Consider the following 18,638-nt stretch of genomic DNA (forward strand, 5'->3'; position numbering starts at 1 on the left):
TGCACATTTATCTTTTATTTCGGAACATCACAAGCAACTTTTCTGCATAATTTATACATAACTTCAAGTAACATAAATTTGTCTTGCAAAAACATGAAAAGCATCTCATTACATTGTACATAATTATAATTTTACCCTCTTCCTTAGAAAAAAGATCATAATATGCAAATGCAGCTGGTGTCTTGACTATAAAAATCCATTAAACATCGCGGTCCAGACGCGGAATAACCCTCCAGTCAGACTAAAATCCTTTCCATTTAATCCTCCAATTCCCCACAGAAATAAACAAAGCGAAAAAAACACCGAAAAAATGGAGGAAAAATGTAAAATTAGTTCTGGCTGAGATTTAAAGTGAAATGAATGGGAAACGCTGAAGTTTGTCTGGACACGTAATCCCCGCCAGATGAGAAGAGGGAGAAGCAGGGAAGTCATTTGTATAATTTAATTAAGCTTCGTTCACCGAGTGGAAAAACTCGCCACTGAGAGTTGGAAAATGCGAAAAGGGCAATGGAGCTGAGGCACCTGCTTATCTACTGGCGTTTTTATAACGTTCGCCGGTAAGTGCATTTTAATGTAATTTTAAAGAGACATGCAACCAATGCATTAAAAGGTGTATTTATTTATTATTTACCCTGTACAGATTGGTTAACCAAAGACAAAAATAACCAAACTGTCTGGGACAAAGGTCCTGCAGAAACAGAAAAAATCTGGCCAGTAATGACCCCAAGTATTGCACCTCATTTCACCTCTTGGCCAACAAAATAGCAACACATTTGCGACGTAGCAGAAAAAAACGCAGCAGTGGAAAAATGCCAGACAAATTTTATATAAATAATTCATTGTTGTAACGTGCAAAGCTCGTCGTCGTCGAGTATTTCAGTTAATTAATGAAACGCATCCAAGGCAAGAAGACAAAGACTGGAACTGAAGCTGAAGCTCAAACTGAAGCTGATTGCGAGTCTGGGACCGAGACGCAATTGGGGCTAAATGGCCCCAGGCGGGAATTTCGGGGGCGGACGGAGGAAACGGCCGGAGGAGCAGGAAAATTAATAACAGACGAAAATCCGAGGCAAGGACGCAGGATAAAGAGTTTGGGGCTGAGGGCAAGTGCAAACAACGTGAGCTCCTGACCCTCCTGCAAATGGTGGTTGCAGCTCCGTTCCCACCACCTTCGCACCTTCGAACGTGGCTCGCAGATCCAGATACACACATGGCTGCCAGGCACCACCTGACCCCCCACCACCCCTTTCCCTCCGTGGAAAATCCACGGTGGTTGCTCGCCAAGCGCCAAATAAGCCAAGCGATATTCAAATTTTCTGCAAAAACTTTACGAAGCGCATCAGCAGCAACAGGACTGCGGTTGGGGTTGAATTTTTGTTTTTGTTTGGGTTTCAGTTTGGGTTTGGTTAGGGGGTTAAAGGTGGGAGTGGCAGTGGGAGTGGCGGTGGGAGGTCAAAGGTTGAAGGAGGGCGGAGATAGAGATGAAGGCACGGCACGTCACGAATTGCGGCCCAGGCATTAGCTAATAGTCAGGCAGCGGGAAGTTGATGCTAACACAAAAATAATATCCAAACATGGGATGGTCTAAGCGAAAATCAGATACTCTGACACTCTACTAATTAAACCACTTTAAAACTAGCAACAAATAAAGAATTCATTTCAACTATACAATTCATTTTTAAATTATGTACAATTTTTTGATTTCTTAATGTGCTAGAATAAATTATTAGCACAACATGTTTGATTAAATATATACATTGGTATTACTCAGAATATATACATTGCCTGGTTTAAACAATTTTTTTAAATGTGTTGTCATCAATGTAAATTTATTTGTAAGTTAGAAAATTAGGTAATCAGTGTTACTCCAAACTTATAATTTTTTGTACATTTTCTGAAACATTTAATGACTTCTAAACTTTCGAAAACAATCACGTTACGGAGCTTATACCCAAATCCGTAAGAGTATAATGAAGCATTCCACTCCTCCCTGCAACGCGATGTTCATTACACAAAATTTGCATTTAGACGCAAACAGCACGGCATTGGGAGGGAGTCGTGAGTCGGAGTGGAAAAGTGGGGGGTTTTCGGCGAAGGCAGCCCAAAAAGTGCACTTAACCATAACTCACGCTCGTGACATCGCGAAATTCTTCCATTAGTTTCAGCGAGATCTCCCCTATCAACCTGGAAACTTCGAATGCATACGAAATTTGTGGCTGCCATCAGGGCATCGCCATTGTTCCATCGGCATTATAGATAGAAGCACCATCCTCATCATCATTATCATTATCATCGATATGGAGATGAGATTTAAGTGGCTGCCTGCGTTCCTTTGGGGGGAAGTCTTCGGTTGGGGGAAAGACGTCACTTGGTGGCTAATAAACCCATCCGCTGTTGAATTTATCGCATGCCAAGATTCAGATAGAAGCTGACTGATTTGCGAGCGATTGGAATGCAAATTGCAACCGAAGTCGAACAGAGAATGGCTTCATTTCAGCTTTCGATTCTCGATTCACTTGCTATCATGGCAGTTAATTATGTTAATTAATTCGATTTCGTTTTAATTCTATTTTTAGCCTGAGAAATCACACTGGTCACCCTGTGGACTTCTCATTCTCCCAAAACACACGAGTAAGAGCTCCAAATGTTCTCTTTCGCCTGGTTTTCTCTCTTAAACAGTCCAAAAATCTTGGGGTGGTGGGAATTTCGGGGGTTAAATAATCCAAACAGCTGTTATAGGGGGTTGATTTTTTGTTGTTTTCGATGGTAGCTCTACTTATATGGATTGCAGAAGTAAACAATATCTTTGATAATACTATTAGACTTCTTAATACATTTTAATTTTAGGATTAGGAAAATTATTTATAAAAGCTTTTAAAAACAAATATTATTGCATTTTAAATTTTAAAGTAAAAACTTCAAAACTATTATATAGAAAATCAAGCGTTACTGTTCACTTAAATTACATCCATTCAGATTCCTCTCCTTTTTATCTCCCTTTTTTCTAACCGGTTCAAATCAAATTGGGTTCCTCGAAATGCTTTAAATTCAATGATTGAATGTCGCCATTCTCAGCAAACTTCGCATCGGATTCCCTTCATGGGGCGAAGCAATTTCTCGATTCAATTATTCCGAATGGAGGGGAATTGGCCGGCGGAGGTGTGAGGGAATGCGAATTCAAAATGCACACCCCGATTTGGCTGGCAGCTGAATCGTGCAATCAGTGGAGGAATGCGCCACCATTCGGAGCTCGCAACCATTTTGGTTAAATGCAGGGAAACGTCTGTGAGAAATACTTCTAATCAAAATGGTCGTTACTCCTTTCCAGAAGGTGTGGATAATTCGATCCGTTGCAGTGACGAGTGCGTTGGCCCCGATGGACCTGTCTGGACCCCCAATCTTGAATCCTTTCCCCCTCTCGGCCAACTCAATTGAACTTAATTCCAGCGAACCGAAACAGAACCGAAGCGGACTTAAGCCAGAACTCAAGTTGGCCAGCAGCAGACGCAAGAACGTGTTCAATTTGCGCTCATGAATGTTTCAGCATATAGTTATTGGATTTAGTTTCGGCACTTGCCACTAAGCATTTCTTCCATCTTCCATCTTTGCCTTATTCCGCTCCAAAATTTCCTTCCAGCTTGTGGAGCGTGAACGAAATTCGCAAATAAGCCAAAAGGCGGGCAAAACTTTCATAAGGCATCGAGTGTGTGGCTGCGATATGAAAGCCAGGCGAATATATTAAATATTTTATGCAGCAAGGAGAAAAGTTTTTGATTTCCGTTAATAAACGGTCCGTATTTGGTAAGTTTCGGACTAGAAGAGTCGTTTTTTAGGATGCTAAAAGCGGGATTGTATTTTTAATAAGCTGCCTTGATATTATTTAAATATATAAAAGCATTGCTCTAGTCCCATATCGAAATTCTTTTAAAATGGATCCTAAATGGTTCCATTGAAAAAGTATAATTCTTTAAAATGGCGGAGTAGGTTGGCTTTCACCCAAATTTATTATTTTTTTTTAGTCTATAAGCAAACAAGAATTATCTGAAATCATTTAAAAAATTGTAACCATTTTTTTACAATACTTTCTTTTCTTCTAAATAAAGATAATTAATATGGATCACATTTAAATAGTTTCATAAAATGGCATTTTAATTTTTTTTAAGTTTGTTATTTGTTGTTTGTAATTAAAATTTCTGATAAATTCGGTAATTAGCCCACTGTTCGGAGCTGTTAGTTCGTTGAACTCCGTCATGCAAATGGGCCATCCATAAAGCGATTGATCCAATTGCCCAGGTATCTCCCAGACAAATTGGGTCAGTCGATGGCGATGACGATGCCAATGACGATGGCGATGCCGATTACGGCGGCCAAGGCCATCAATTGGGAGCCGCAGCAGCAGCAGCTAGGCCATAAAAGTGACATAAAATTCCCTCCGACGACCTTGAGAAGCAGTAAAATTTTTAATGACTCTCACTTTTTACGGCCAACTCTCGTAGACCGTAAAACTTCGAACTGTGACGGGCACACACACACACTTACAATCTTGAAGAGAAGAAAGCGAGAGCAGATCGCCGGGATATTTTGGCCGCAAAACAGACAATGCGCCCACTGTGCGCTCATAATGCGGGAATTCAAGTGAGTGTGTGTGCGTGTGGGTGGCGAACCCTTTGCCCTTTGCCCTTGTGCCTCGTTTTTTATGCCCGACCTTGTTTTATGGCCTCACGAGCCGCGGGCCTGACTAACTGACATTGAACCGAACCAGAAACAGCAACAGAAACAGAAAAAGAACCAGAACTCAGGGCCCAACCCTTTTGTCTAACTCAACCCTTTGCGAAACTGCGAGCTGGAATATAACTAACGATAATTGCTCGCAGGTTGCGCCTAATTTAGTTTCAAGGTCCGCTGTTTTTCCGGAAATTATCATTTCATACTTTATTGCAGCAATGTGGCATAGGCAAGGCTCATTTTCGTAATTGGCCCTTTAAAACTGGAAATAATCGCACTCAAGGTAGAGTTAAGAAAGGTGTTGGCATTGAGATCTCTGGAAATTGGTAAACACATTCAAAAGATCAATCCTAGTGGTATCTTTCCATTAGATAAAAATACGAATATAGAGCTTATATTTTGTTGTAAGTTGTAAGTTAAATCTTTTTAATAAATATATTTAATATTCAATAAAAACAAAAGATATCCAACAAAAATAGGAAAACAAAAAGAAAAGCACACTAAAATTAAAAAAGATATTACAAATTGTATTTAAAAATATCGACTTTGCTGACTTTTAAAAACAAAAATAAATAATAATAAAAAAAAAAAAAAAAGAAAAAAATATTAAGAATTTCCCTTTCCACAAATTGCTTCATATCGTTGTTACTTTCCAGAAGATTTGCTTACACCTACCTATGAGATTATCCCCACTCTCTCTTTCCCTTCTTATAAACCTCTTATTAATTAAGCCACCCATATTTCATTACAGCCGATTAAGCTGTCAGCCACCTGTCTTCCGATTTCGGTGGCTTTGGCATTGGCATTGGCTTTGTGCATTCGCCGCCTTCCGTTCGGAGGGTTCGTTATTCCAATGGCTTCTGTCTGCTGATAAGAATGTTTGTTCAGACAACAAAATGCCGAAAACTTTTAATGAGAAATGTCGCCAGTGCATGCGGTGCGGTTCGGTGCGGATACATTTCCATTCCTCCATTTCTCCCCTGGTGACGCCTCCAAGCCAGGACTCATCCACTTCGCATCCGCCGCTTTCGTCCCATCGGCGTTTTGGCGAACTCGACAATTTTCGTTACGAGCGAGCATCTTGCCAAAATGAGAAAACTTTTGCCAACACCAAACGTGTCGACGTCCCCGAAATGTAGACGCAGATGGAGTTGGCAAATGGAGGAGCAGCCCTTTGCCCCCCTGACCCCCCGCTCCCGAATTCGTTACTATGCGGAGCACCACGTCACCAGCAGTTGCCAAAAGTAAATCTCTTTCGAGTGGCTGCAATCCCCGTGGACTTTGTAGGTGTCGTCTGCCGCCTCCGCCGCTTCCCTTCGATTTTTCTCCCATTATTTGCACAGCGGTTGCAGCGAGTCCGGATAAGAATGCCGGACACGGACAGAGAAGCCGGAATCCATGGAATCCGTAGCCGGGAATCCGGCGGAGTGCACACCCCCTGGCAAAACTACCCGGACGGGGACCGTATAGGCACTTATTTCGCTCTGGCTTCTCCTTTATTTGTGCACAAGGCAACGATTCGGAAGAATGGCTTCGTTCCCATTCCGCTTAGCTTTTCCCATTTTCTTTTGGGGGGCGGGAGACAGGGGAAGGAAGTCCCTACAGTCCGCTGGTTGGCTTTTCCGGGTGGCAGCCGTTGCATTTGAGCCAAGTGACGTTTCACGGAAGTACACTTGGCGAAACTTTATTGTTCTTGACCATAAAAAGCAGCAGATTAACGAATATTTCATAAATATTTCTATTTTTTTTTTTTTTTTTATCTGTATACCAACCCTTTGTTATCCCCTATAGTTACAACCTGCTCAAGCTGCCACATAGGTAGCAGTATACCCGTTAATTAATAAATTTACACTTTTTACTTTTTTACTAAAAAAAAAAAAAAAAAAAAAATAAATATTTCAATACAACTTTTATATATTTATAGAAATAAATATTAAATATTACTGTTAAGTATATTTGATATATTTTTTACCATTTTTTTATTATTTATATTTTGCAAATACAATTACAAAAATTAGGAAACCTTTTTAGTTACTTTCTTATAATTACAAGATACAAAGCACGCTCCAATAAAACTCAAATTAGTAAGTGCTCTCATATAAAAAGGGTCTAAAACTTTATTACCTTTTAAGCAACATTAAAAACTCCTAATACTAGCATAAAGCTTATCTTACTATATTTAAACTTATTATGAGGTAAAGAAAACTTTTATTTTTCCGCCCTGCGTGTTTTTCTTCAATTACGTTCTCATTCGGATTTCCCACAGTGCACCAAAAAGATTCCGTCCTTATATAAGTGCCCCAATTGCCGGATGTTGACTTCTATTTTGGCCGGAGAACACACCTAAGTGTACCCACGAAACGGAGGCAAACAAAACAGCCCGAATAAGCCTGGCAAATATGAAAATATGGGAGATATATATACGCCAAACTCCATCTCCATTCCACTCCGGCTGTGTCTGTTTGTTTTCGTTCACTCGAATTCCGTGAATCGTGAATGTCATGGCCCGAGACTAAATATAAATTGGCCTGGGCCTTGGAACGGCAACTTGGCTTAAAGGTGACTAAACCCGAGGCACTTGAGCCGGCATTTCTTTTTAATTTGGCCGAGGAAAGTGTTGGCCAATATTTTCGGCAAAGTTTGTTTTATATCCCCAGCAGATTCCGTTCGTTGTCGGTAACATTTTGCCAGTTTGTCTAATGAAATTCGTCTCCTCGGCCATATTGCAGAACTTTGGCTCTTTTAATTATTTCCGGTGTTCGGGGTTCGAGGTTCGGTATTCATGGTTCGGCTTGTGTGGCAGCTGTGGGGCCCAAATTGACTTATCAAGTTGAAGCGGAGAGACGGGGGAACACAAAGTGCATGCTGGGATGCGAATCGGACAGGAACTGGCTGCCAGGGGCCTTCATTACCAATCGGATGTAAATCGAACACTTAATGGACCCACCTGCTGGGCATGGATTTCCCCCCGTTTCTCGGCGGGTGATAAATTTGCATGCATTATGAGCACTATATAAGTTACGAACTTTATTCGTGAATTAAACGCGAATGAATTAACGTGACTGAAATATTCCATCTTGGCCAGGAGAAGCGGAGAACGGAGAACCGACTTGGAGTCGTGGATTCATGGAGCTGCGGAGCTGTGGAGCTGTGGAGTTGGGGCATTTGCATAAACGACTCTTGTAATTCCAGCTGGATCCCACCTCGCAAAACTCGAATTCTCCGCGTGCGGCAGTGTGAGTGCATATAAAGAAGTACGTTTTATGCAACGCCTGAATTAAAATAAATTCTGCATTTCAGTTATGCAAATTGAATTGCGTTTATTTTCGAATGGAGATACGCCAACATGGCCACTCGCCATGCCGATCAGCTTGAAGACTTAAAGACCAACGAAAAAACACAAACTCGTGGATTGAATAAATTCTGAGCGCCGGCAATTGTCGCCTCAATTAGTCAAGGCTGCGAGGCTCTATTTGCATGGCTCTGTGGCTTTTGCCATTAGCATTTGTCCGCTAATTGTCAATTAGCCGGTGCCAGTGTGTGGTCCGAAAAATAGCAATTTGCATAAATGGAAAAAGAGTGAAAAAGCGAACAACGAAGCGGAATTGAGAATTAAGGGCGAGGGGATTTCTAAGCGAGCTTCAAGTGCCGTCGGCATGTTATCAATTGAGTTCTACTGATCTACATTAATAAATAATATAAAAAGAAATATTTTTAAATTGTAATTCAGTTTCTTGGAAATCTGTCTTTTAATTAAAAAAAAAATTAGTACCTCAGAAATAAATAACTAATTAAAAGGATTTTAAATAATTTCTGAAGAGTGTATAGATATGTTATACCACGAATTGATTTAAGGTTTTCTAACTTTCTGAGAAGGCTTTCTAATATATGAGTTTCTACTTTTAACAAATAATTAATTAAGGTTTCTTTAAAACTGACTTATACATTGTAATAAACAACATTAAATTAAAAACAATTTCCTTTAAAAAATAGCTGAATTTGATGCGTTGTTGTTCCCAAAGAAGACAATAGTGGTTCGATAAAAAAGTAAATGTTTTTTGTTCAACTTTTTAGGCGCTGAGACTCCCGCTCAAATGGTGCGGGAGCTGCGGGGCAGTACGTTCTGCGTTGGTATTTGTGCGTGCAGTGGTGTGCGTGGGCCGCGCAGCTGCGTCCGCTGTCGACGTTGACGTTGCCACGCCTGAATTGTCGCAATGCGCATGTGCGAGAAAAGGACGCACAGCGCTTCGAAAGTATCTGGCAAATGTGCGCTGGCCAGATAAATCCAAGATGGCCGACCGACAGATAAACCGGCTTTGCCGCAGCCATCGTGGGATAAACGATAGCAAGCGCCCCCTGGCGGCCTGGTTTTATCGGCCGATTGGAATTCGTCTCCCGAGGCTGCAGTTGCAGCTGAAGGATATCAATGTATCTGCGTATCTTTGTATCTTCCAGCTGACAGCCTCCCGGTTCGTCCGCCAGGCGGCGCCCACGTGCCGCTCCCATTGGAGTTGCGTCAGATATTTTCATACATATATCTTATAAGAAGCAACGCTTCAATGGCCGACGAGCGAGTGGTGGAATATGCGAAATCTGGTTAACAATCTTGTTTGTTACTCGACAATTACGAGTATCTGCGAGGCGATATTGGAACCGCCAACTGAGAAAGCATTTCTCATGACGATAATTGACTTGAGTTGTGGAAATGTGTTGGCGAGCTATTTGCTTTGAGGTTTATTTAGGGGGGCTATGCATTTTAAGAGCTTACAGGGCAAGTTAGGCATAACTTTGGATTTGTCAAAAATCGATGGGTGCAGCAAGGAACCTTTCGTAGTGTTTGTTTTGATTGTTATATGCAAAGCAGGTTACAAATATAAAATATATTGCCAAATAAAATTATTACTTTATCAAAAAGATACAATTTTTTTAAATATTTGGATTATGAATTTACTTATTAAGGGTTGTTTATATGTGAAATTAAAAGTAGTAACATAAAATGTGCCTAACCCATTAAAAGTAAATTATAATTTGGGTCAAATGGTAAATAATAAATAATAGTTAATAATATTATCAGTATTTTCTGCATTGTCTTTTTAACTCTCCCGAAAAAGTAAGGGATTTCAAATTTAGGAAGTCACCTGATTACCTCTTTGAAACAAAGACATTTTTGAGGCGGAAAAGAATGAAAACCCATTTCGATTTATCAGGAGTTCAGTTTTAAGAGTTGATATACGGAATTAATTTTAAGACCGTGAAAGCTTACACCAAATCATGTTATGGAAATCACATTGCATATCTATTTATATTAATTTCCATTAATCCAATGAGTTAATTGATGGCTACACTCTACAAAAAATAATTGTACATTGGCTTAGTCTGAATAAAGAAAATTATACGGACTGAATATAAGTCCACATTATCCGCAAAGGTTTCAGTAGCAACCCTAAAAAACGAGCTATCAGTGACCAGCGAGCAGTAAATTATCCAATGCGGACTGTCAGAGGACTTCGAATATAGTAAGCAGCAATCAGTAATCAGGCACGAAGGCCTGTGCCCAACTGCTGAAGGGGCAATACAAATAATTTGTAATCAGTGGCGTTAACAATGCGAACCATAAATTTCTATTGACCTCTGTACCCCCGCAAAGGGGGGAGTGGATCGACGGCAACCCTGCAGCGATGTGAATTATGCAAGTGGAGCGATAAAAGCAAAGCCCCGCGAACTGAATTTATTGGATGCCATCCACTCATTAGCATCCAAATGCGGAGCGCGAAGACGAACGAACTCATTAACAGCCTCAGTGTCAGGGCTCCATCTTGTATCTCCCAGGTTCCCCAATCCCCAATCCCCAGTCCCCGATATCCAGGTCCAGACCTTCTCCATGGCGCTGAATAAATAACAAAGTGACAACCACAAAAAACGACCACGGCCAAGGTGGAGCGGGAAAAGGCGAGGGGAAGTGGCACTGGAAGTGCCAGTGGGCGGGCATGACAAGAAAATGTACCATAATTGAGCTCACAAATCACCAGACTGAGCAGGCACTCAGAGAAATATGAAGAAGGTTTCACTAAAACTGGATAAAATGATTCATTGAGTTATGGTTGCGAAAAGTATTAACAAATAAAAATAATATATAATATTGAATTGGCATAAATTTTCATAAATTGGAAGTTGTACAACAGAGGCTTTAAGTCATTTTTTAGCTAAATATTCTTTAAAATATATATCATATTTTCTCAGTGCATTGAATCGTAGAATCGAAAAGACAGAGAAACCGTGGCGAAGTCTTGCAGCAGCCGGCACACAAATGAACACGGACCAAGTAAATTGAGATTCTTTAAATTTATGCACATATTTTTTTCAGCAGCAGTACGTGGAGCCACTTAAGCTCCTCGACGGCCACTGTCCCCCACCCTCGCCCGCCCTCTCCCTACGCCTCTGGAGGACCCATCAAAAGGGGGGAGGGGTGGCAAATCTGGGAAGGGAGTGCAGAGCCACCCAACCACATCCGCATCCGTTTGCGCCTGACTCCGACTGTCATTCTGGTTGGCTCCCGGTGCCTGGCCATTTGGCTGGATGTGGCTAAAGATGTGGATGTGGTTGTGGTTTTGGCCAGGCTGGATGTGTGCGGCTTGGCATATTGATGAACCGCAACAAATTGGCTCCACGGTGGCAATGCCAACTGCCGGAGCCACCGCATCAGAAGTTGAATGTCAAGCGCCGCACAGTGGGTTCAATAAAACCACCTATAAAATTCCTTTTTAAATTCGTTTTTAAGTAAATGCTGTAGGCAAATAACATTCGTTATTTATTTCTCACATGTAACAAAAATATTTGGTAGCAAATCTATACACAATTTCGGAGTATAAGTATGGTTTTAATTTGACCAAACATATTTTATATAATTGTGCCCTTTCTATTGGCCACTAAAATTGTAAAAACTTAAAAAGATGAGCAAAAGGTATACCAAATTGTATCCATTTTATTTCTTATAAGCGTGATTAAAACCACTGTACAAATTCTTGGAGTCTCGGGGATGGCGCAACTTTTTCTAGCCATTATACACGAGAGGGAAGAGTGTAAAAAACAACCGAGAAAAAAATAGAAAAACGAGGGAAAATAAAAGAAGGACAGACACCAGAAAGCATGTTGGCGAGCCCAGGCTGCGCAGCCAGCGCCATTTGAATCCGTATCTGGCCCCGCCGTTTTGTAGCTGCAGCTTGGCAATCTGCCGTCATTTGGCACAAATCCCTCCGATAAGGCCCCTCGATTGCTCCCCGAAGCTCGTGCTGCGCACTAAGCCACGCAATTTTGCTCTCAACCCAGGGAGCGTGAAGCTGGGGGTTCATAGTTCATAGTTTGTGCCCGCAACTACTTACAAATAATATGAATTTTTCAAAAAGTTTGCGCACTCCCCACGGGCTGCGCGAGCTTCTGGCTATATATTCAGAGTCCAACTCGGATTGCTCCGAAATGTGGCCATTTCTATGCGAGCATGGAGAGTCCTGGGGGGCTCCTGGGTACAGGGTTCAACGCTCGACTCCCCTGATCTCTCTTGTTCTCCATTGTGAGCTCCATTCTAATCTCAATCTGCCCCTCGCAGATTGGCAGACATTACGATGCAGCACCGCAAGTTAATTGCCCTTGCAACAAGGGTCATCATTCATATTTTATGGTTTTGTGGAGGGCTGCCACCATTTTGGTGGTTCAAGTTATATAGTTGGGTAGCAGTGAATGGAAATGATTACAAAATAATTCGGATATTAAATATTGAAAAATAAAATAAGATCTGCGCAAATATTAGGTGGGAATCTATTGTGTTCTTATCTAAATTCGTAATCAAACAAGTATTTTGTAATCTTACTCTTTCAAAATGATTTATTGCTTAAGTACATTTTTAGGCTACTATGTAAACATATTTTATATAACACTTAGTTGATTTTATGAGCCAATTTAAATGATATAAAAATATATTTAATTAAAAGTTCGCAGTAAACTTATATTTGAGTTAAAATATGCATATCTAACCTTATTTCAGCATGTTTAGTGTCACTTATAATCACATCATTGTGTCAAAATAATTTATTGATTTATTTTAACAAAGACATTTTTAAGTATCATGTCTCTATAAATTTAAGTAATTTCATCTTTTATCGTCACAATATATAATGTCGTATAAATCAAGGCAAACATAAGTTACTCTCGAGAAATATCTGCTAGGCGAAGTTGTGCCCACTTAAAAACAAATAAAACAGCGCTGCAAAATAAAACTGAGAGGAAAACTTGTTTGTGCTTTGTTTTCTTTATTGGGTGCATTAAAAAATGTAAATAAATGTGCCCCAGCACGCATATACAAAAATAATATACCGAATGTGGTTCTATGGTGAGTCACAAACAAACAGAATTGTATGCAGTCGAGACCCAAACAAATTTCAGTTTTTTTCACATTTATCTACTGTTTGGGTGGGTCACAAAAGGGGGCGGGGGGTGGGTCTGAGCCCCAGCCTAGAATATAAATTTAATTCCGACAACAACAGATTTTTTTTGCCTCGATTCAGGCTCAAGTCAATTTCAGGTTACGTGAGTGTGCAAGAGATTTTGTTTTGTTTTGCGCAGTTCGGTTTTTGGATGAAGGGGGAGGGGAATGGCCGCCACTTTCAATGGCCGCCGCATCAAGAGTCGCCCTACCTGTGTGTGTGTTCCTTAAAGTGTGTGAGTGCGACAGGGATGCAGCATGCGCATGGGAAGGAAAGAGGGAGATGGAGCGACTCTACCATAGTGGTTGCTACTTTACTTGTGCCCACTGTGGTTGCTACGTGAGTTTTGAGTTTTGGGTTCGATTTTCAGACCCTCTGACATTCAGTTGGAATGGGATTGCACTAACGGCACTTTTTAAAATCACTCGAAAAAGAGTTGTCTTTTAAATAACAAAAATGATTTATATTTTGTATAATAAATTCTTATTTAAATTCAATATTTAAATGAATTTATAATATATATACTAGTTTCTTATTCAAACTTTAAATATAGTTATATTTATTTGAATAAGTTTGTGCTTTTCAAAAAATATTTGGTCTTCACTGCATGTGAGTTTTTTATTTTAATAAAAATTTTTTAAACAATTCTTAAATATCATAATTAAAAAATATTGAAGGTTATTTTTTGATATAATAGGTAGTGCTAGCCATTTCTTTCAGTGCCCCATCCGAAATAGCTTCTTGATTCAACTTGAACCCGTTCGGTGTGCAGCTGTTTATGGCTGCCGTCTCCCACCACCCACCATCTACAATCCACCAGACGAACCGGCAAAAGTTTGTTTACGATTCGAAGCTGATTCGATTTTTGTTGATGCTGATCCTCTGAAGGTGCTGCTGCTCGTTGGTTGTTTAATTAGCCGCGGCCTTCGGAATTCTGACGCAAATAAATCAAAGAGCAAAACAGACAAGAATTTTCCCTCAAAAATTGCGGAATGTAAGAACAGGGAAATAGGAAAACAAATGCACTTTAAGAAAAAAGATTTAAGTAAGCATACAAAAATTAAAGAAAACTTAAGGAAAATCAAAACATCTTCACATTAATTTGGTATCATATTAGAGACCGAAAAAATATACATATTACCAAGATTAAACGTCACCTTTATTTAAATATGTGAACGTTTTAAAAATAACGCTTTATATATATACGGTCAGTTTTATAATTTTTCTCATTCTTTCATCCCGTCTGCCATTAATATTTCACTTGAGGCACAGCTCTTTAACTAATCCCCAACCCACAAAACCAAAAACAGGTGAGAAAGGGCTGATTGTTGTACCTCAAAATTGGCAGCACCTTCTGGCACTTAATGAAGTTGGTGCCCAACCCTTAGACATTTTGGCCGCTCATCTGGCCAACCCTTTATATTATCCCGCCGGACTGTCTCTGCAAACCCACTGCCCTCTGCTAATTGCGCATCTTTTATGTAATCAAGTCGGTCCCAAAGCGCTGGAAGGCCGCGGAGAAGCTTGTTTCATGCAAATGTAGCTAGGAAATTAGTCAAATTAATTCAATTTGGCCGAGCAATTGGAATTTGCAGCACGCAGCGCTGATTAAAATTTCAAATGAACTTCTATACGAAATCCCCATTGAAGTCCATTGAAGAGCCAGAGCCACATACACGAAGTTTTCTGCTGCAGACGTAATTTCATTATTTATTTAGAGCCTTTCAGATACGGCAAGCCAAATAGGAGCTGCTCTGAGCCTTCTACTACAAAATGAGCCCTAAACGTGTGTTCAATTAAGGTAAATAAAGTTTGTATAAGCAGAGCGATATTAAAAAATATTCAGATCTAAAATTTATATAATAAAAATTCCTTTTGTTAAATAACTCGAAACAAGTTCTTCTGCTCAAATTTAATTTAAACTAACCACTGATAGCAACCCATTTTCTATGGTTTTAAAAGAGTTTCGCCGCCTTCGTTTTAAGTTTTATTTTATTTCCGCAATAATTTCTCAAGTCTAATTGCTGCCTTATCTATTTCCACCTGCTGTAACTAAAGTTTTATTATTTTCATTTGCGCCCAAGTAAACAATATGCCGGCTAAGTTCACTCCTTCGAAACGATCTGGGGAGCGTTTAATTAGGTTTGGCCATGGCTTCGATGAGTGCGCAGGTAGGGCCAAAAGGCGGAAGAGAACATTTAATTAAAAAGCACAAAAGGCTGGCAAATTGCGGCCACAAATAAAGCAACCAATTGAAGCGAGTGTGGCAGGCGTTTAATGAAGCAGGCAAACAGGAACTTCGCACACTGGCGAGAGTAGGGGAAAATAAACGAGGTATTTATGTGGCGTCTCAAGACATCAGCCCCAATCCCCAAACCCCGACAACCAGCCCAAGTCCAAGTCGAAGTCGAAGTCAAAGTCAGGTCTTAAGTGAGAAAGTGGAGCACGAGAGGGGCTTCTTTTGGGGGCGTAGCAACACATACATAATTGACTGACGGGATAATTTACTTCCGTGCACTTGCGTGTTTATTAAATTTCTGGGTTTGTCCCAGGGCATTGATTCCTCGAATGGAACTGTGTGCTGCGGGATACCAGGCAGCTTGACAATGCCAGCTGAGCTCGCCCGAATTTCTGATATTGCGTAACCACATGTAATTACGTGTATATCTCATTAGTTTGGAATCGTGACTGGCTTTGGCTGGCTTCCTCGAAAGACTCAAGGCGATGGTACAGTGGAATAAAAGGGAGTTACTTAAAAAATATTTAAAATGCTTAATAGTATACATAAAATGAAATAAAAAATATCAAGGCGAATTCCTTTGATATTTATTTACATTTAGTAAAATATTTTCATTTCAATTTTCAAAGCTTGCCAGCATTACAAAGGTAAACAAATAAAATAATCTCATAAGCCTAACCACAACTATTTAGTTTGATTAGTTATTATAGAAAATAGTAAACAAAACTACAACCCTAATCTTCAAAATTACACGACATATAGTATTTAAATCAGGGTAAAATAATATACACAATTTACTTATATATATTTATATGAATATACAGTTGTGTTTGAAATTTGTATATCTTTTGCTGAATTTCCATTGTGCAGCCATTGCTAATATCCCCAGTTGGAGGAGACATGTGCTCTAAATAACCAAAGTGGGGAGTAAGGGGGTTGAAAGATAAGGAGGGGGCAGGCCAAGTCACGTTCGCAGGCCAACCCATTTACTTAGCTAAGCGATGAGGGTTGTAGTCGTACCTGCCTGCGCAGCCACCGCTTGAACAGGATTCAGGACCTCCCAGGACCTCCCACCACCCCTCATAGAAATTCGCACAACTTGTTACACGCCCGCCTTTTCCTTTTCCTTTTCCTATTGCGATTGCGATTCGAATTGATGGAAATCTTTGAGCTCCACGTTTCCGTTCTTATCGCTGGAATATGGAAATTTCGCCATTTATTTGATCAACTTTTTTGCCTTTTTCATATTGAACAAGGATGTGGAAAATAAAAAGCAAAAGGTACAACTTTGGGTCCCAACTATTTCACATGCCGCACACACACGCAGGCAGTTCTGTTTTTGGGAAAGTAATTTAGCAAAAATCATGTCGGCAAATAAAAATTTAAACTGGCAGGGGAACTTCAACGGTTTGCGTAGATCCCCTTCAACATTTTCGCTGACTTTCAAGTTGCACCTGCGACACAATTCAACTGGATAGTTCTCCGGTCGGCAGATGGAGTTTTATGCAGACTGCCATTATTATAACTTTCATTTGGCATGCATGTAAATATAAATATATGAGAAACGTTAAAATGGAGACTCACCTGAAGCAGCTGCCGACGGATTAAGTACTCCCTCCATTTGTAATCAAACTGGAATGAGATAAATTCAGAGAAAATAGTGTAATTTATTTAATATACATTTATAAAGCTAATCATATGGGATAAATATTGTAAAACTTAACTTATTTCTTAATAAATATAAGTATGATTTATTGTTACAAAGTAGAAAATGTTTTAATTCTTATTGAGATGAGTAAACTTAAAAACTACTTCTTCTTTTAACAAATTTCAACCTGATGGGCAAAATATTCTTAAGATCTTAAGAGCAAGGGTTTTTTCATGGAGAGAACTAGTTGTCATATGTGAGTTTTTCTATATTTTCCCATCGGCTACACTCCATTTCCCGGCTTAAGCAAGCGGACTCGCATGTAAAACACTTTTCACAGCCGGTTAAATGGATTACACAACGCAAATGGCCGGCCAGGACCCAAAGACTCCACTCTAACCCATTCGCCATTTGCCAAGGAAGGACGAACCGATTTATGCCGGAACACGCTCCTCATTATTATTTCACGCTTATCATTTTATTTCAATTCATTTCGGCCCACCGCCCACCGAAGCCCACCAACCCATTAAACCTTCCTCCCATTCCAATTCGAAGTGCGCTTTCGTGTTTGCGGAAAGCAGGAATACAATAAATATATAGTTGCTCCTTGCCGGGGATCGGACTTCCATCGAGGGACATTTATATGGAGATGCTCGAGATGCATTCATATTCCATGGGGTCCAGTTGCGGGTCTTCCGTGCGCCCCATTACCCTCCGCTCATTCGATTATGCCACCATCGATTCTGCCTCATATGTGGCATGCTTCATACTCGTACATGTTTGTGTTCGCTTTTATGCTCACATAGGTCGTGTGCCCTTTGCCACGCCCCCTGCCCCTGTCCTGCCCCCGAACCGCCATTCCACGCCCACGGGAGTCCCAGTCGAGTGGAGTGTCCATGTCCACGGAGTTTGTTTGTTTTCGCCATCAGCCATCTGCCCCCGTTCCCATTCAGTTTCTGTTTTTTTTCCCAAGCTCTTGTGTACTTTTTGCGAAATCTTTTTAGTTTCCTTGTTTGATAGACAAACAGACGGCAATCGACCGACCTCGAATTCCCCAATGGAATATGCTCGTGTGCATAAATTCTGGCGGAATACATGACTCCCTCCTCTGCCGGAGGCAAACTGCTTTCATTTTCATAATGAGCCGCCGGAGACGCGACCATTTTCCGTAGAGTGGCTGGCTGGATGGCTGGCTGGGTGGCTGGTCCGGGGTCCTCAAAGTAATTGGCCGCGCAACTTGTAAATGACAAACATGTCCAGGCCAAAGTGATGGAGTTTTCCTCTAGTTTTCCCCGCCAGCGACTGTCTGTCAGTATCGAAATTCCATAAAAGAGAAACTTTGGCTCATTAATATTTTTCGTTTTCGGAAGATTAGCTGCACGCGGCAAATGGAAAACAAGAAATGGTTTTCGGTATATATTCTCTGTTGTCGGCGTGTTGATTTGTTCAATTCGTGTTTCGATTTATTTATGTAGGCTCGTTGTTATCGTAACAAGGGTCACGATGGAACAAATCTACGAAGAAGCAGCTCCGCAGAAACTGGAAAACT

General features: G+C 40.4%; 1 protein-coding gene across 2 annotated transcripts in view; it reads right to left on the reverse strand.

Moving 5' to 3' along the window:
* LOC122320764 overlaps window positions 1-18,638 on the reverse strand; it is a 75,070-nt gene that overhangs the window by 18,801 nt on the left and 37,631 nt on the right. For both annotated transcript variants that reach the window (XM_043209189.1, XM_043209190.1), the window contains exon 3: window positions 17,026-17,073. In XM_043209189.1, the coding sequence (XP_043065124.1) occupies window positions 17,026-17,073 (48 nt within the window). The remainder of the gene's footprint in view (window positions 1-17,025; window positions 17,074-18,638) is intronic.

This window comes from Drosophila ficusphila, unplaced genomic scaffold (genome assembly GCF_018152265.1).
Source record: "Drosophila ficusphila isolate 14025-0441.05 unplaced genomic scaffold, ASM1815226v1 contig_791, whole genome shotgun sequence".
NCBI classification, from domain to species: Eukaryota; Metazoa; Arthropoda; class Insecta; order Diptera; family Drosophilidae; genus Drosophila; species Drosophila ficusphila.